The following is a 19,052-nucleotide window of genomic DNA, read 5'->3' on the forward strand; positions in this document are numbered from 1 at the left end:
GGTAAACATTTCTATAGCATTTGAACTGTTCATTATGCTGTGTGCCGATCACCCAAAGTCAAATCATTTTCTGTCCCTGTATATTTGTCCTTCTTCACTCCCTTCCCCAACCCCTCTTTCTATCCCCCTCTCCCTGGTAACCACTTCACTTTTATCTGTGTCCATGAATCTCAGTTTTATATCCCACCTATGTGTGGAAACATATAGTTCTCAGCTTTTTCTGACTTATTTATTTCACTCAGTATAATAGAGAGTTTTCACAAAAATACTTAATACTTATTTAAAATGTCAAGAAAAACCTACATATAGATAGAGAATAAGAAAAACATATATGGAAAAATATTATCTATCTGGTCTTCCAATATATGCTGAAACCTTTAACTCTCCAAGGCCCAGGTTTGATGTCTAATGATTACCGATCGATGAATGGATGACTACAGATATCCATACAAAGAGGGACAGACTACATAGTTTATTTTATATGATGTCATTGGGTTTCTGTACTTACAGCTCCTAGTAGAGCATGATAATTACTGATAAAATGCTGGACATTTATACACTGTCTTGTTTTCATTTGTTTCCCCAACAGATAACACAAAGACTAGAACAGTCTTATTTAGAGGCACCCAGGAATTAGGAGATGGCTCATTTGGGGCCCACCTGCCCCTCCAGGATGGTGACCACTGGGTGAGAAGTACTTCCTGGATTTGACACCATTCCCTGCAGTTGTCTCAGCCTTCAATCCCTATCACAGATGTGGAAACCAACGGAGGTGGCTCTGCCAAGCCTCAACGAGCTGTGACTTTGGTCACTTACTCCCCGACCACATAGAAAGGCCTATGCTCTAGTGCAGTGGTCGGCAAACTCATTAGTCAACAGAGCCAAATTTCAACGATTGAAATTTCTATTGAGAGCCAAATTTTTTAAACTTAAACTACATAAGTAGGTATATTCCTTATCAAGGTAGCGCCCGCATGTGGTATTTTGTGGAAGAGCCACACTCAAGGGGCCAAAGAGCTGCATGTGGCTCACGAGCCACGGATTGCCGACCGGGGTTCTAGGGAACTTGGTGTGACCAGAATGGCCAAACTGGGCATGGGGTTTGGGTCTTGGTGAAAAGAAGGTATTCCATTTACAAGGTTATCCCATGTTCCTTAACACTAGATGGTCATTCTAAGCCTCAGACTCCTGAGAAAGCCAACCATGGGTTACTTGAGGCAGCCCTACCACTGGAACCACCCAGGAACTTTTTGACTGGCTGTCAGTGATATCGTTCAAGATGCGCTCTTAGCACCTCTGAACAGAAGCACTGTGATGGTAATAATGACCCAGCAATCCCAAAGTACCAGGCATTGGGCTGGGGTCTATGTTGTCCTTATAAAAATTCAGCAAGACACCTGTTCTTATATCCATTTTCCAGAAGAAAGGTGGAGTGATTTATTAGCCCAGATTTCCAAAGTGGTTGAAAGGGGCTTGAGCCCAAGCTCTCTACTGTCTTAGCTAGTCCCCCCCAACCTGCCCACCCAGGACAGCTGGCAAAGGACAGCAGGGGCCAGACAGTTAATGATGTTTCAAAGAGTCCTTGACTTAACAGGCCACCTCATGACAAACAGTGGCTTCTACAGACCCTACCTTCTGGAACACACTGACTGACCAACTGAGGCCAGCTGGGTTTGCACACACCCTCCACCCCACTAGGAACAGGCATGGGGTCCAACTCTGATGGGTGTGAGAGACAGTGTGCCAAGCATAGGCCTTACCCCGAGGAAGCAGGCTGGGGTTCTATCAGCCCTCAGAACTGAGCTTTGGCACACAGGGTAACCATGGCAACAAGAAGCCACCCCCATTCTGGATCACTCTGAACTCAGAAGCCAATGTCAGGACAGGAAACTACCAGCATGGAGGCATCCCTCCATCCTGGGCCCAGCAACCTAAGGAAGCAGCTGCGTCTACAGTTTGATGAAATTTAGAGACAAATGAGGAAGCACTGCCAACTTCTGGATTTCTCCCTCATGACAGTCATTCTGCCTGAAGCTCCACCATTAGGCTGAGACCTCTACTGCCCTCACTGGCTTCCTGCTAAAATGCTAATCCATCTAGAAAGATAATGGCTGCTATTTGCAACTAGCATCAAGACATCAATTAACTTCTGCCAAGAGCTGGTAGGAGAGTACAGGACATCACAGGAGAGGTGTGAGTCTTAAGGAAGTATAAGGATGAAGAAATGGGGACCTTCTGGGGGGGCATCACTGGAGATTCTTAAATACCTGGAATGAGGGATTCTACCCAAGAAGGTGAGGTAAAGGACAGAGAGATGGAAATTTCTGGCTGCATAAACTGCAGGGGCAGACCCCCTACCGGTCAGAGCTGAACCCCTCCACAGGGCCTCTCAGAACAGGAGTGGAACCCATCCACGAGGACCAAGATCATCACCGCGGGCGGAAACCTGGGGGATGATGGACTCTGTGCTTCTCCGTTTACAGATGGGGCCTGATAAAGCCATTCTCGAGGACTGGGTGGCCTGTGTAAACACCAGTGACTTTCCAGCCCAGAGAGGAGGTGTCATCTGACAAAATCACCCAGGAAATAACCAAGGCGGGACTAAGCCACTTTCCTCAGTGCAAGGGCAAGGTTTAGCCAGAGCACCCATGAGAAGATGGGAAAAGAAACAGATACCAATAAGAAAAGAATAAACCTCTCTCCCTTGGGGGGCATGCTAAGAACCCCCAAAAGATCTTTCTTTCTTTCTTTTGATGAAGAAGCCAGCTCCAGAAGGTTCAAGGATAAAGAAGAGAAAGAACGTTTAATGCAGATCAAGTTCAAAAGCTGTGCCACCCCATGCAAATACAACCCAGCCTGCCAGCTCTGGGAAAAGAGAAAAACCACGTCCCAGCATACAGAAGAATGTTTTTCTGTGTTTCAACCCTGGGCCCACTAAGAGAGCCTGCTTCATCCATAGGCAGTCCTGGGTTATGAACCAGACAGGTTCTGTAGGTTTGTTTGTTTTTATATGGAATTTGTATGTAAGTTGGGACAGGTACATTTACCTATTAAACGCAAGTTAGATGTTTGTCTTAACATAGTATTTATTTTTACCTATCTGTGCATATAAATAAACATTTTCAGACCTACAGAACCTATCTCATATGTAACCGGGGGACTGCATGTATTTGCCTCCTATGAAATCTCCATGAGGGCTTGTCTGGCTCGAGACAGGACCCTGTGCGCCTTTCCTCTCGCCAAGTGAGCTGAAGAACTTCCAGCACAGCCAAGGTGCCCAGGGCTGGAAGCATCGCAGGGACGAAGGTTTCGCACGAGGAAGACTGAGAGTGCAGACCTGGGTTCCAGTCCAGCCTGCACCAGTGGCTGAGACAGCATCCCCACGGGAACTGGTGGCCACTTCCCTCGTGTTTGTGCACAAGGTCCAGTCCCTGCAGAACTGTTTATGTGATCTGAGAGTCTAAACCAGGGGTAGTCAACCTTTTTATACCTACCGCCCACTTTTGTATCTCTGTTAGTAGTAAAATTTTCTAACCGCCCACTGGTTCCACAGTCATGGTGATTTATAAAGTAGGGAAGTAACTTTACTTTATAAAATTTATAAAGCAGAGTTACAGCAAGTTAAAGCATAAATAATAATTACTTACCAAGTACTTTATGTTGGATTTTCGCTGTTTGGCAGAATAAATCTTTATAAAACAACTTACTACAGTTAAATCTATCTTTTTATTTATACTTTGGTTGCTTCACTACCGCCCACCATGAAAGCTGGAACACCCACTAGTGGGCGATAGGGACCAGGTTGACCAGCACTGGTCTAAACCCTAAGTGCAAACGGCAGTGACTCAGGTTTTTGGCCCTTTGCTCATTCTCATTCCTCGTGTTCAACAATAGGGAGAGACAGGAACCAGAGTTTAGTCCCTCTGGATATATCGACTATACCATTTAGTCCTAACCACAGGGAGAGTGGGTGTGGTGAGGATTTTATCTGAGGCTGAGAAAGGTTAATGACTTGTCTAAGGTCACACTACTTAGAAAGAGGCACAGCTGGGACTCGAACTGGGGTGGGGGGGATGTCGGCACTTGTATTCCTAACCACCAGGCTGAGCTGTCTTCACTCCATAACAAACTCTCCACTTAATAAATGGGGAAGTCGAGGCCCACAGAAACCAGAAAAGCTCCCCAGGGTCACATGGCCATTGGTTACAGAGCTGAGACTGGGCAACAGAAGAGAGTCTTTTTTTCCCCACTGGATTCTTGGGAGGACCTTATAGGAATAAGGTGTAAGAGGAGGGGAAGAAAAATTTAGGCCAGAATGAAGGAGTTAAGCCCCATGGACGAGGAGCCCTGACAGAAGCGAGGGAGCTTAGGAAGGAAGCTGGAGACCCCCAAAGTCTCCCGCACCGGTGCAGCCCCCCGGCGCCGGTGAGAGTGCAGAACGGGACTCACTTATTTTGTTTCTTCTCAAGTTCATGATTTCGGCTCTGCTGGTTCTCCAGCAGGAAGCGGCTGTCCTCCAGGTCACAGGTCAGACGGTGGCACTTCCTCTTCAGCTGGTGGGCCATCTTCTTGGCCCCCTCATAGGCACCCTGAAGCTCCCTGAGCTGGGGGGGGAACAGAACGCATCAGCCCACTTATTTCAAGCAACTGCCACTAGAGAGGGAGAACGGACCCTGAAGGCGGAGACTCTGTTTTGACTGCTTTCTACTTCTGCCACCTTGAGGAAGCTACTTCTCTGACTCTTAGTTTGCCTGGAGGTGGAACGGGATAATTCCATTAACCTTTCGGGCTGGCTTTAAATGTTTCTCCATAGTCCTCCTGCCAATGCTCCCACGGGCTCTTCACTTGCCCTGCCTCAACTTGACAGCCCCTTCAGTGCTGTGTAATGCGTATCCCCATCAGTGATATGATCTCGGAGTGACACAAGCCAGAAGCAGCCAAAGTGGCACACGGAGAAAATCCAACCAGAAAACCCAAGAGAGAGAGGCTCGAAGGTCAGAGCAGTAGACGGCACTTCAGACGGTGCACTTCCACGGGAAGGCACACACCCAGCCACGTCGGACAAGAAGCAAAGGCTCCTGCGTCTTCCTCCAGGAAGCACCCTCCCGGATTTTCTAGCTTAGGTCTGGGAGAAAGGACAGCTCGGAATACTCGTGTTGAAGAAATGGCCTCATTAAAGAATGGCTTTAAATAAGCAAAATGCTGAGTTAATGAAGCCTGTAATTCTAAATTCAGTATTTGAAGGCAAATGAGATGTTTTCTTATATTCGGCTGCTCGGGAAAGGTTGCGGTTTTATTACTTTTTAATGTGGCATGACTATCCCCTTTCCTTGGGGATACTGACCCGACTTTATAATTCGTTATTAAAGAACTGGGCTGGTTCCCTGTCCGGCTGTCCTTCTGTGTTTATCTATAGCGCAAGCTGGCCCTTGGAGGACCACAATGTAATGTCTGTCTTGGATGCAACAGGTTAAACTATTACCACCATGGAGGATAATGGTTTGCTCCCATTGTTTATAAATTCCATGTGATCGCACCCCAGGCCACCTCTGCACGGTGATCTCATGACATTTTTCTCTCACAAGGAGGCGATGCATATAATAAAAGGACAAGCAGATAGGACCTCAGCTCTTATGGTGGCCACTTCTAATGGGCTGACCAAGAGAAAAAGTAGGTAATTACCACACAGCATATGATGAGGCTGATGTTTGGAGACACAAGTCAGGGGCTGCCAACCCAATCTGCCAGGGAAGACTTTCTTGAAGGAATGACATTTAAGCTGGGATCTTAAGAATGGTTAGAGATAGGGAGGTAGTGGAGAGAAAACATGTTCTAGGAAGAGGAAACAGCATATACAAAGGCCCAAAGGTAAGAAAGAACAAGATAATTTTTGGAAAGAGAAGAAAAATAGTGCAGTGGGCCCTGGCCAGATGGCTCAGTTGGTTAGAGCATCATTCCAAAGCACAGAGGTTGCTGGTTCGATCCCCATTCAGGGCACATACAGGAACAGATAGATGTTCTTGTATCTCTCACCCGCCACTCCTTTCTTGCTAAAATCAATAAATAATTTTTTTAAAAAAAATAAATAGTGTGGTGGAACAAAATAGAGAGCCCAGAAATGGGCTGACTAAATATAGTCAACCGATCTTTGACAAAGAAGCAAAGGCAACACAATGGAGAAAAGACAGTCTTTCAACTTCTGGGCCTGGAACAATTGGATATCCACATGCAGAACAAATGAATCTAGACACAGACCTCACACCCTTCACAAATACTAACTAAAATGGATTGTAGGTCTCAATGTCAAACACAAAACTTTTAAAACATCTAGAAAATAACATAGAAGAAAAGCTAGATGACATTGGGTTTGGCAACGACTTTTTAGATATGACACCAAAGGTATGATCCATGAAGGAAATAAAAAGCTTGGATTTATTAAAATTTAAAATCCCTGCTCTGCAAAAGACACTGTCAAAAGAATAAAAAGACAAGACACATACTGGGAGGAAATACTTGCAAAAGACCTCTCTGACAAAGAACTATGGCCCAAAATATATAAAGAACTCTTATAACTCAACAATAAGAAAAACAGCTTAATTAAAAATTGATGCAAAGCTCTTGACAGACACCTCACCAAAGACGACAGATGGCCAATTTGAAAAGATGCTCCGCATCCTATGTCATCAGGGTAAAGTAAAACAACAATGAGATTCCACTATACACATATTAAAATAGCCAAAATCCAGAACACTAACAACACCAAGTGCTAACGAGGATGTGGAGCAATGGGAACTCTCATTTATTGCTGATGGGAATGCAAAATTCATTGCTGGTGGGAAGATGGTTTGGTGGTTTCTTATAAAATAAAACATACCCTTACCAGATAATCCAGTAACTGTGGTCCTAGATATTTACCCAAAAAAGTACAAAACTATGTTCACATGAAAACTTGTACATGGATGTATATTGCAACTTTACTCATTGCCGAACCAAGATGGCCTTCAGTTGGTTAATGGATAAATAAACTGTGATACATCCAGACAATGGAATATTATTCAGCCGTAAGAAGAAATGAGCTATCAAGCCATAAAAAGTCATGGAGGAACCTTGGCATATCACTAAGTGAAAGAAACCAATCTGAAAAGACTGCATGTGGTATGATTCCAACTACACGGCATTCTGGAAAAGGCAAAACTATGGAGACAGGAACAAGACCCGAGGTAGCCACGGGTTACAGGAGAGGCATGACTAGGGGAGCACAGGGGAATTTTAGGGCAGTGAGACTATGTTGGGTGGAAATAGCATGGTGGATGCACATCATTTTACATTTGCCTAAACTCAGAGAATGTACAACACCAAGAGTGAACCCCAATGTCAACAATGGACTTTGGGTGATAATGATGTGTCATGTATAATAGGTTCAGCCTTTGTAACAAACGTACCACTCTGGTGGGGGATGTTGGCAGTGGGGGTGGGGGTACATGGGAAATCTCTGTTCCTTCCTCTCAGTTTTACTGTGAACCTTAAACAACTGAATGTGGTTACACTCAGTGGTGTGTTGAAGCTGGCTTGTACCAACTTATGAAACTAATTCTGCACATCTCTTCCCAAAGCCACATTCAGTGACAATGTAATATTAACTTGAAAGTGGCCATGGTGGGAGAATTTACACCATGGAAACTGGCAACTGGCAAATGCTACACATGGGGGGGGGGGGGTTGTCTGCTTGCTTCCGAGAGCTGGTTTATCGCATACCACACTGGTTGTTAACAGTATAGACTGGTTAGAATGCAGACTGGGAGTGGCTGGAAACAATGCAAGACAGGCAAAGGGACTAAATAATCATTTCATTCCCAAAGAAATGCAAGATAAGATTACATTTTGTTTCTAATGGCAAGCACCCTTTCAAGAAAGAAGGGGAAATTTCAGAATATCAGCAATGCAAAAGACACAAAACCAGGGCGACAATGGCATATGCAGATATTATGGCAGACAGGTGGAGAAGAGGAGCGGTCCGTAGACTCAGAAACATCCCTAAGGACAGCGGCTGTGTTGGAATGCCTGGACAGAGACACAGGCAAGGCCTTGGGGCAAAGGGCAGAGTTGGAATAAAGGCCCTGTATTGAGTCAGGGCCCTGAGAGCTGCACCTCAGTGAGAAGGGGCAATGGAAGTCCCACCCACTGGCCCGGGAGGTAGTGGGAGAGCTTGCTGCCACTCTGGCTCTGGGCGGGGGAGAAAATAGCCCCGTAAGAAACCAGAACTCCAGGGCCCGACCTCATGTGGGTTTAGAGCTTGAATTGACACTTTGCACATGTTGCAAAATTCTGAAAGTGAGAACTTAGCCTAACCTCAGGGGTGGCTGCAGACAAGGCTGAGAAGTGCTTCTTCCAAAGGAACTTCCACCACCCTATAAACAAGACTCCCCTTACAGTCAATAAAAAGTTTTTTTTAAATTAAGATTGACTCCTCCAAAATAAATAAATAAAACAGCTAAACACGCAAACACAAATTTACCACTAGAGTCAGAGGAATAAAAGAAACAATCCACAATGCAGACCACCTGGGGCAACGTGGTGGGTGCAGCGGAACATGTGGACGATAAGATCACGGTCAAAATTGATGAAACACACAAGGAGACAGCCTGCCATGAGCGCCGGCCAACCTGTGACAGGACAATCCGAGGGAGTGAACGGTCCTTTGAGGGGAGAAGCTGGAGGCAAGGAGACCCGTTAGGAGGCTGCTGCTCTGGTCTAGACGACGGATGCAGGTGGCAGGTCAGAACAGAGGCAATGGGAATGGATAAACTTTGACGACTGTAACATAATATTCTAATCATTTGATTGATGCGGAATCTGAGGCTCAAAATGTGCAGTGATTTCTGCAAAGTCAAAGCAGAAATGGAACTCGCCCTCAGACATCCTAATGCTCACGCTCTTTATAACATAGAAGATTGTTTCCCAGTTAGAACACCCACAGGTGGAGGACCTATTTTCCATATCCCACAGGGACCAGCATTTGTAATAAGAGTGGAGGTAGAAACACACGAAATGGGCGGTGCCCTCTGTCTCCCTCCCCACCTTGAATAGTGCAGGTGAGAGCCTGCTCACTCTCGGACACCTTTGGGATGAAGACTAGCTGCCCCCTCTTACCTGCTGGTCCAGCTCTTTCCTGGATGTCAGCTCGGAGTCCAGCCTCTCCTCGAACTGCTGGAGACGCTTTCTGAGAAACTCGTTCTCCATCTGAGCACAGTCGAAGCGCATCTGCCACTCGTCCGCTGTTTACCCAAGTTAGGGGGACCGGGATGGAAGGCTAAGTGAGTGAGGGGGTTCTCTTCCATTTCCTTGGCTCTTTGGACACAATTCCACCATATTAACAGAGTCCCTGAGACTTGACTTTGGACCCGGTTACATTTTTCCTGGGTTGACCTGACCTCCCCATTTATTTTGCAAGCCTCTTGAAAGCAGGACCCAACTAAAATTCTTCTGTAACCTCAAGTGTGTTATTGCTCAGTGCTGGATACATACCATAAAAAGTTCTTTTTAAACACTTAACTATACATGGAGGAAAAACAGATACTTTTAATAATTTACTCTCTGGCTTGATCCACGGTGGATGGGGTGGCATTGCAGCAGTGTGATTAAAGCGTTTTATGGCTTCTTCCAACTTTCCTATATTTTAGAAATCTCCTATAATGAGTATGTATTACTTTCATAATGCAAGACGAAATATTTGTGGGCTGGCTTCCTGGAACGCGCACCCGGGGCTGAGAGCCCATTTAACATTGTGACTAATGTGCTCGTGAGCTAAGCGCATTTCCCCTCTCCTTTGAGTCCCGTGTCTTTCCACAGGAGAGCAAACCTTGCAGTGTCATTTAGACATAAGTCACAGCCAGGATGAAACTGGAGCCAGGCTCTTCTGGGAAAGCTATGCTGTCCCCACTGCTGAGTCTACGCAGACACCTTTCCTAGTCTCAGCCTGTACCCCACCTTGTCGGGTCTCCCATATCAGAGAATCCCAAACTCCCGTGTACTAACCCCCCTGGTACACGCCTGCCCTCGGGGTAGCCAGGATGAGAGGAGAACAGGAGCGGAGCAGAGAGCGAACGCCCTTGCCTCTTCTCCACCGCCTCCAGATCTCCGTTCCTCTGAGTGCCCCTGACGTTTCTGGATCATAAATTCTCTGGGGGCACGGAAAGGATGATGTCAACATTTTATAAAAGCTGACAGACACCCTGGGCATCCTTCTCACCTAACTCAGTTAGACTGGGGAGAGGAGCTGACAAAGATGTCACCAAGCCCATCCGACCATGGCGTGTGTCTCCAGGCAACCATGCTGAGACAGGCACCACCAGAAATCCCTGGCTCTGCTGAGTGCCTCTAGCCTCTGGTGACTCAGGGGTCCTCTCGCCTCCTCTCCGATCATTCAATAACTGCTGAGTACCTGACGCTGCTTTTAAGTGGGGAGAGTAGTTGTGTCTGCCCCACAGGCTATGAGCACAGACAACGATCCCACTATTAGTGTTAGTAGTGATAACGATAAAGTAACCGCTATCCAGCACTCTGTGCCATGCACATGACTGAACCCTTGCCATTAATCACCTATGAATACATTTTTACAATAAAATAAACAAGACATAACTATTTCTATGCCCAAAGCCAGTCATCTAGTAAGAAATAGAGTCTAGATTTAAATCCAGAAATGTGATTTCATAAATTTCACCTTTAACCACTGAACTGCCTTCCTCAAAATTTATATTAAAAATATTCACAAACACACACACACACACACACACACACACACACAAAGATGCCTTGCCATAGAATCACCATTTTTTTTTTTTGTACTATTCTTTGCATTATTACTAAACAGCACCTGTTACACTAATGGTTTATTATTTGGGATACTGTAGGATTATCTGTTTAACATCTGTCTGTCCCACTAAACTGCAAGCTTCATGAGAGCAAGGACTGTGCCTGTTTGCCTTGCCACAGTCTCAGCCCCTAGTGTAGTTTCTAGTGCTAAGTATGTCCCTAGTGTGTATGAATAAATAAATAAACAAATGAAATAAAAGGACAGTTTTTGCTGTTAGCATCTAATCCCAAAGGTTCCAATCAGCTCACCTCCTCCACTGTGACTCCTTTCCAAGTCATTCAACTGAATTTTCTGCTGGGCTTCTTCCAACTGCTTCTCCACTTCTCCCAGTTTCTTTTGGACTTGCTCATACTTGCTCTGGAAGAAAGGCCTTGAGGTTTCCAACTGCAGCTAGATAGAGGCCTGGGCTGGTCATCTCTTACCCAGGATGCCTCCCACACCAGACCGGCCATTCCCTGCACAGCCCTCACACGGGACCTCCATAGCCAGGGAATGTCCACCCTTTGCACTGTCCTCACCCAGAATATCTCCAAGGCCAAACCTTAATAAGACCCAAATGTCCTCCAGGACCTTGCGCACGGACCTGCATCTTACTTAGGCTTACTGATCCCAGATATGAGTACAGGGGGACACGCCCAAGCACCCTCAGGTAGCCTGTCTTTTCGCCCCTTACCCCACACCCGGGACTGCTCACCCTCAGCTCCCGGACCTGCCGGAAGGCCCGCAGCCGCTCCGCCTGCTCACTCTCCAGCACCTGGCACAGCACGTCCCCTTTGAAACGCTCATCGGCCAGCTCTGTGGTCAAGTCAGCAATCTGGGATGGAGGGGGTCACAGCAGTGTCACTCAGTGGGGCCACCAACACATCTGCCTGCACACGCATTCCACCCGACCACCCTTGGACAAATCACTGGCTCTCACGGCAAGGCAACCCTTCAGTGAGATGACGCGGTTAAGAGCACGAACATCAGAACTGCATTGCTCTTGCTGTGTTCAGATTCTTGCCTGACACTCACTAGCCGTGTGACTTTGAACCAGGCAGGAGCTGACCCTCTGTTTTCTCAGCTTTGGAGGCCAGGGGATAACTTATGGAATTGTTCTGAGAATTAAGTGAGATCATCGCCATAGAGCTTAGCAAAGCATCTGGTGCAAAGTAAATGCTCAATTAAAAAAATGTTATTCTAGTAGAAACTCTCTTTAGCCATCCTTCAATAAAATATGTTGCTGGGCCAACCAACAGGCTCCCTCAGTGAGACACATCACAAATGCCCACCACGTAGCATAGGAATGCCTTCAGCCTGGAAACCTCGCTGTGGTTCGCCAGGGTCCATCAGCCTCAACCAGGCGATAGCCATGCACGCAGCGTATCAGCTGTGTGTTCCCGACCTGTTTATACCTGCTGCATTTATACCACAATTATTGTACCTATTCAATTAGCTCTTACATAAGCCTACAAACTATGACTGGACAAAGATTTTCCATGAAAACTACATTGAATGCTTCAGAAGGAATTTTTTAAAAATAAAAGGTGAGTTGCTTTTCAAAATTCTGTCCAATAAATATAGGTGCAAAGCTGTAAAAAATCAGGTTTCGGCATTCCGAGTCCTTTGCCGTTTGCTCACTTTAAAGAAGTCAAAGCTGGAAATCATGCAGCCACGTGTTAGGAACATGGTTTAAGAAGGAAAGACAACCTCAAGTCAGAGGCTCGTCTTCAGAAGGCTTTGGCCCTCCCTCTGTGAGTTAAGGTAGATATGTTTCAAGTTGAAATATCAAAATGTTGATTTATTTTAAATGAATTCCTTTTCACTAACTTTTCTTTCCAATTAACTGACCATGGACAGGTGCCAAATGGCAGATGGGCCAGGGCTTCTGTGGTATTGCTGTTGCAAAATGCAGCCTCCCAGGTCCAAGGATGTGCTAAAGAAAGTGAGGAGAGAAACGTACGAGTGGACTGTTTATGACCGAGGGGCTCAGAAACAACCTTGTTCAGAAGGGTCACTCATGAAACTGAGGCTACCTTTGATGCAAGGCAATGAGTGGATCAAGTCAAGAGGCAAGGAAGGGGAAAAAACTAGAGGCCAAGTATAGGGTTCAAGTCCAAACCCAAACACTAACAGATTCTGTGACCTTGGACAAGTGACTTCCTCTCTGGGGCTTTAGTCACTTGAGTTGTAAACTGCCCTGACTCGGGTGATGCCTAGTGTCCTCCTGTCGTTCTGATTCTTTGCCAAAAAGGTGGCATGTGAAGATGTCAAAGCACCTCACTCCCCCATCGGACCCTCCAGGTCACACTGAGGGGCCACGGTGCACTGTCCTCAGACAGATGCTGTGACCCTTCCAGGGTGGGTCCTGCCGAGCTGATCTCCATCGATACCATCTCAAAAACCATCCAGCTGCCCCGTGAAGAAGGAAGATGCAGATCTATACGTTCTGACATGAAAAAAATTCCAAGATACATTACCAAGGGGGAAAAAGCAGCCACGTGGCAGAATACAATTTTGGCCTATTCCCATTTGGTTCGCATTTGCCCAGAAAAAGGCGCTTGCAAACGGTTTCTAGGGAATTTTATTTTTCTGGAAGAGTGGGCTCACAGGGGACTCCAATTTCCTTGCGATGCATTTCTGTACTGCTGATTTTTTTTAATTCTTTTTGAAATCAGAAGGAAAACACAAAACAATAAATATCTTTAAAAATAGTAACAGTTTCAGAGACTGGGGCTCCTCTGTACCATCCACACTCTTCTGTGTTTCCTCCTCTGGCTCATCCACTTCCCATCTTCTTGGCCCCCCAGGGACTGCTCAGGCCAAAATGCAGGTGCAACAGCAACAAAGCAAAAAGGAGGCTTAAGGGCAATGTGTTGAAGTCACACAGCAAGTAAGTGGCAGAGCGGGGACTTGAACCCAGATCCAAGTCATGGCCTCCAGTCGGTGAGGGAGAGGCCCTCCCAGGACGCCCCTGGCTGGCTTTGGGATGGGGCTTCCTTTTGCTCTTCCTTATCCTGTTGTCTTTAAAGTGTTCTGGGGGAAACAACACGCTGTTGCAGTGACCTGAAATGGTTGTTAAAACGCAAATTCCAGGATTCCCGTATCCCCCAAATAATCATCTCTGCAGGGAGACCCAGGGGTCTGAATTTCAACACACCCCGGGCTGATTCTTAAGCACAACCAAGTTTAGGAATCATTGCAAAATAAATAGCTAGGAACGCCTCCTAATCTTGGCCTCACCCTGGGCATTAGCTGGGTGAGATTCGCTTAAGGGCACACCGGTGCACTGGAGCTGGACAAGGGACCGTTTGCACTGGGCCCGATACAAGCCAGTGCAGTCCAGGAGTGCCCCGGGTCACACCCTGCACCCGTGCCCTGAACCCCCGCATTGATCAGCATTGATCTCAGACACCAGGGTTGTGTTCTCTCCGCCTTCGCCAATTAGTGTGAAATTTAATTCGTACTAATCGGCCTGAGCAAAGGGAGCACAAAATTAATTTAATGCATTAATTTTGTGTTCCACAGAACCCAAGTCTGCAGCCCAAAGGACATTAGCCTTTTTAAAGTGGGGGAAACGGTGGGCGCTCTTCACAGATGCAAGAAGCCCCTACCCGTCCTCTGGTCCTCTGTCCCCACAAATCTCTCCCTCTTCCCACGTTTAAGGGCCCAAGGGCCTTGTCCATAGAGGTGAGGGGTGGGCTCCATGCCTAGAGCAACTGGGCAAATGCAAAATGAAAACCAGTTTAACAAGGGGGAGAGCCTGGCTTGCAAACCCAGAAGGGTCCTTACAGGTTACTCAAGGACCAGTTAACTAGGAATTGTTCTAAAATCCCTCCTGGTACCACCACTTGGTCAAATCACCAGAAACCCTCTTTCTGCATAGGGACAATGACTCTAGGGTCTGCCAGAAAGAAGGGACAGGAATGAACAAATTTGCTGTACATTTTGTGTCAAGTCTAACAAATCAGATATCCTGAGCACGGCACCATTGGCAGTATGGAGGAACAGCGAGTCATGGGGATGTGATGGACATTATATCAAGCACGCATGGTCTAGGACTGTCACTGCCACTGGTCATCCATTATGTAAGCACCTACTATGTGCCAGACCGTACCCTCAAGGACCTCACTGTCGAGTTGAGGGGGATAAGAAAACCGCATGTGTGGCACCCAATCTTGGACCAACTGCCCTGAGCTCCTGTATTCAAGGACTCTCAAGACTCCCCAAACCATCTTTTCTGTCAAGAGCAGACAGCACCCACCCTTTCTCTCTCCCCCAAGCTCTAACGCCTTGGATGCTGCCACCCACACGTCCCCCTTTAACTAAAAGGATCTGTTCATTTCAAGCCCTTGTGTGAGAAACAGCTCACACTCATCAAATGCTGGGGACAGACATGTGCTAAGCTCTTGGCATGTGGCATCTCCTTTAAACCCTTATGAGGAAGGTGTTTTTGTTATTCCCTTTTCACAGAATGGAAAACGGAGGCAGTGAGTGGAGAAATGGTTTGCGGACATCACAGCTGAAGTCACAGAAGGAGTCCCGCCTGGGTGGCCTGAATCCCAGGTCCTGGCTTACAACTATAGCACTGTCCTCTGTCCCACAGCCACCATCCAGCTCAGTCTCCACGCCCCCTCCCCCCAGGCCTCCGGGGGTCAGCAGAGCGGGAGTCACCATCTACCTGGAATAGCAACTCAGGGAGGTCAGGTTCAACAGCCAGCAGGGTTTAATCAAAAGCCAGATAAGACCTGGACCCCAACCACCCAGGGCCATGGGCACAGGGAACTGTCCCTAGCAGAAGTGAAGCCCCATCCCTGTCAACCTGAGAAACTAAAAGAGAAAACGAAAAAACTTTTGGGAAAGAAAAGAGAAAGAGAGACGAGAGAGTGAACCAACAGGTGGCTCACTGCAGAGCCACCTGGCTGGTGAGTGTGCTGCGACTGTCAAGGAGATTAAGCCGTGGCTCAGACTCAGCCTTGTACCTGCTCCCAGAGCTGCTGCGGTCATTAGCGGAAATTCAGAACAAAGTCTCTAGGTCAGTGGTGAGTTCTGGGGTCCTTCTCCCAGAGACCCTGGAGACCAGCCCGGGCATCACCCTGTGTATTTCTCTTCCCACTGGGCACATCACCCACTATGACCATGTGGCCAGCACAGGTTACCCCACAGAACCTTCACAGCAACTCTGAGAGGGAGGTACTGCAGATGAGGAAACTGAGGCATCAGGGCGAAGACACTCACCTGAGAACTCCCAACCAGCCAGTGGCAGAGCTGGCCATGAGTCAAGGCAGCCTCGCTCCTAAGCACACCACCAAACTGCCCCCTGGGGGCTCAAAGGATCCATGCTGAATGACTAGTAAATGTACGCGAACCAAGAATTACAGGGAGTGCTCCACAGCCTCCAGCACGCTGGCGGAAATGGGGTCACTCGTGGAAGAATGCCGGAGGAAGGGCCATGCTTCCAAGCGGGACATATGGAGATGCCACTTCACCGATTGGCTTTGGGGTAGAAGGGGTAGCTACAGGCTTTTACAAGCTTTAAAAGGGCCTCCTTCAAGGTTCCTTAGCACACACCCCCGAATAAAATAATGCCTGGGATGCTGCCACCCAACATCCCATCTTGTTCTTTGGTCTGCCCCTCACTTTTAGGATGGAGTCCAAATCTCTAACACGACTCTTATAACACCTGTGATCTGGCCCAGCCTCATGGCCTGATCACCCACCTCATAACCACCCTGCACACATGAGAGCTCCTACCACCAGGACTGTGGGAGCCGAACCAGGTCCCCACACCCCATCTCTGATCTGGCTGTGTGACCTCTCTCTGAAATGCCTCCCCACCTTCATCAGCTGGCTACCTACCTCCCACTCATCCTTGAAGACTCCTCCAAGAAGCCCTCCCTGATCCCATTCCCAGTCTGGGTAGATGCTCCTCCTTTATCACAGCCTGTCTGGAGTCAGCCACATCTGGGTGCAAATCCCAGCTCTGCCACTCAACAGCTGTGTGATCCTGGACAAATCACTTGACCTCTCTGAGGTTCACTTTTCTTCATCTAAACATGGGGGCACTAACGCTTTCCTCAGTTTGACTTGAAGATAAAACTAGATGATGTGGGGTCCTGGCCGGTTGGCTCAGTGGTAAAGCATCAGCCCTGCGTGAGGAAGTCCCGGGTTCGATTCCCAGCCAGGGCACACAGGAGAAGCGTCCATCTGCTTCTCCACCCTTCCCCCTCTCCTTACTCTCTATCTTTCTCTTCCCCTCTTGCAGCCAAGGCTCCATTGGAGCAAAGTTGTCCTGGGCGCTGAGGAAGGCTCCATGGCCTCCACCTCAGGTGCTAGAATAGCTCTAGCCACAACAGAGCAACGCCCCAGATGGGTTGAGCATCACTCCCTGGTGGACATGCCAGGTGGATCCCGGTCAGCACATGCAGGAGTCTGTCTGACTGCTTCCTTGCTTCTCACTTAGGAAAAATACAAAAAAAAACCCAAAAAACAAACAAACAAAAAAAAAACTAGATGACTCAGGTAAAGGATTTATCACAGCACCTGGCTCACATTGCTTATTAAATCTTACTTTATTAAATTCACTACTATTCCATCCATTCATTCGAGTCGATTTGAATGCTCTGTGCAGAAAAGCAATAGCTAAGATGGACCATCATCTTCAAGAACCTCCATCAGTCTGTGGGGGGAGGGTGGTGGGAATTCAAATACATAGTAGTTGGTCTGACCTGTGGTGGCACAGTGGATAAAGTGTCGACCTGGAAATGCTGAGGTAGCCGGTTCGAAACCCTGGGCTTGCCTGGTCAAGGCACATATGGGAGTTGATGCTTCCAGCTCCTCCCTCCTTTCTCTCTCTCTGTCTCTCCTCTCTTTCTCTCTCTCTCTCTCTCTCTGCCTCTCCCTCTCCTCTCTAAAATGAATAAAAAAAACAAACTAAGCTTTAAAAAATACATAGTAGTGTGAGTGGTGAAGGCTTGAAGTTTGTAATAACCACTTCCTGTACACCTACCTCCTCGCCGCAATCTTAGGGAGAAGAATCCATAGCTATTGCTGCCACCATTTTACTGATGACACACAGAGGGCTCAGGGACTTGAAGAATTTCCCCACAGTCCCATAGCAATAAGGAGACAAAGCCGGCCACCCCAACCGGCCCTCTGCTCCTTGTGCAGGGACACGAGCTCAGGTCACCCATCAGACCCATCCCTGACCTTATACAGTTCCCTGCTCCTTCGTTTGTGTTGCAGGGTAGGTAGAAAAGAGGTGAGGGCTCTGACTTTCATATGGGGAAACTGAGGCACACAGAAAGAACATTCCAGCTGTGCTCACCTCAGTGGGGCCTTGGCTAACCCCACTGTGGTCACCTATGAACACAAGCATGCTGTGGTCAGAGAGCCTCAGCAGCGTCTGCTGGAAATACACCATCCCTAGCGTTAAGGCCCAAGAGACCGTGACATCCTGAGTCAGAAAGGAAACCAGGCTGTCTCCCTCCACCCCACCCCCAACCCAGGGATTCGGGAGCACCATGTCTGTCCCCACAGAGGCGTCGTGCTGTGGCAGAGCACGAGACTAGACGGCAGGAGACCTGGGATGGGATCTAGGCTCAGTGACCACTTGACCTCGTGACCCCGGCACCTCCCTCACTCTCCTAGAGGTAGCCCCCTAAGCCACACGCACGACCACCAGAACCAAACTTCTCCAGCGCTGCGCAAATAAACTTCCTGATCTACATCTTCAGTTCCTGCTGGGTCCCTGGTGGATCCTCTCAGCACTTCCTTACCAAAATGGGACACTGTTCAGACTAATGAGGCCAGACATTGGCGTGCACGGGCCTCAGTCTTTTGCCATAAATAAGTTCTTGGGAGAAGCCTAAAATATATTGCGGAGAGAGAAGAAAACACCTCTCTCATACATCCTTGCCAGCTCCCGCAGCCTTGGAGGTACTCCCTACAAGCAGACAGGCCTGCTTTCTTGCGAAAATAAAAACCCCCACTTTGCATCAAGGCCGATTTTGCATGCTTGAGGAATATTTATAGCCAGCTTCTCCGAGGCTCCTCATCTCCTCTTCTGCTCCTTTGCAAATGAAGCACTTAAATCATTTTGCAATAATGTTGTTTCTTTTTTTAATAAGCCTAGTCAAATGGAGTTCCCGATGATGAGGCATAACATGTTTCAGCGAAGTTTCTATCAACTGTTCCCCCT

The 19,052-nt window shown here is 47.5% G+C and overlaps 1 protein-coding gene across 1 annotated transcript in view; it reads right to left on the reverse strand.

Annotated features, from left to right (window-relative positions):
- The window catches only part of MYO18B (myosin XVIIIB), a 238,619-nt gene that overhangs the window by 110,591 nt on the left and 108,976 nt on the right, over window positions 1-19,052 (reverse strand). The window contains exons 26-29 of the mRNA XM_066260272.1: window positions 11,568-11,687; window positions 11,122-11,230; window positions 9,151-9,275; window positions 4,450-4,604 (exon numbers count right to left, since the gene is read on the reverse strand). Coding sequence (XP_066116369.1) covers window positions 4,450-4,604; window positions 9,151-9,275; window positions 11,122-11,230; window positions 11,568-11,687 — 509 coding nt within the window. The remainder of the gene's footprint in view (window positions 1-4,449; window positions 4,605-9,150; window positions 9,276-11,121; window positions 11,231-11,567; window positions 11,688-19,052) is intronic.

This window comes from Saccopteryx bilineata, chromosome 2 (assembly GCF_036850765.1).
Source record: "Saccopteryx bilineata isolate mSacBil1 chromosome 2, mSacBil1_pri_phased_curated, whole genome shotgun sequence".
NCBI classification, from domain to species: Eukaryota; Metazoa; Chordata; class Mammalia; order Chiroptera; family Emballonuridae; genus Saccopteryx; species Saccopteryx bilineata.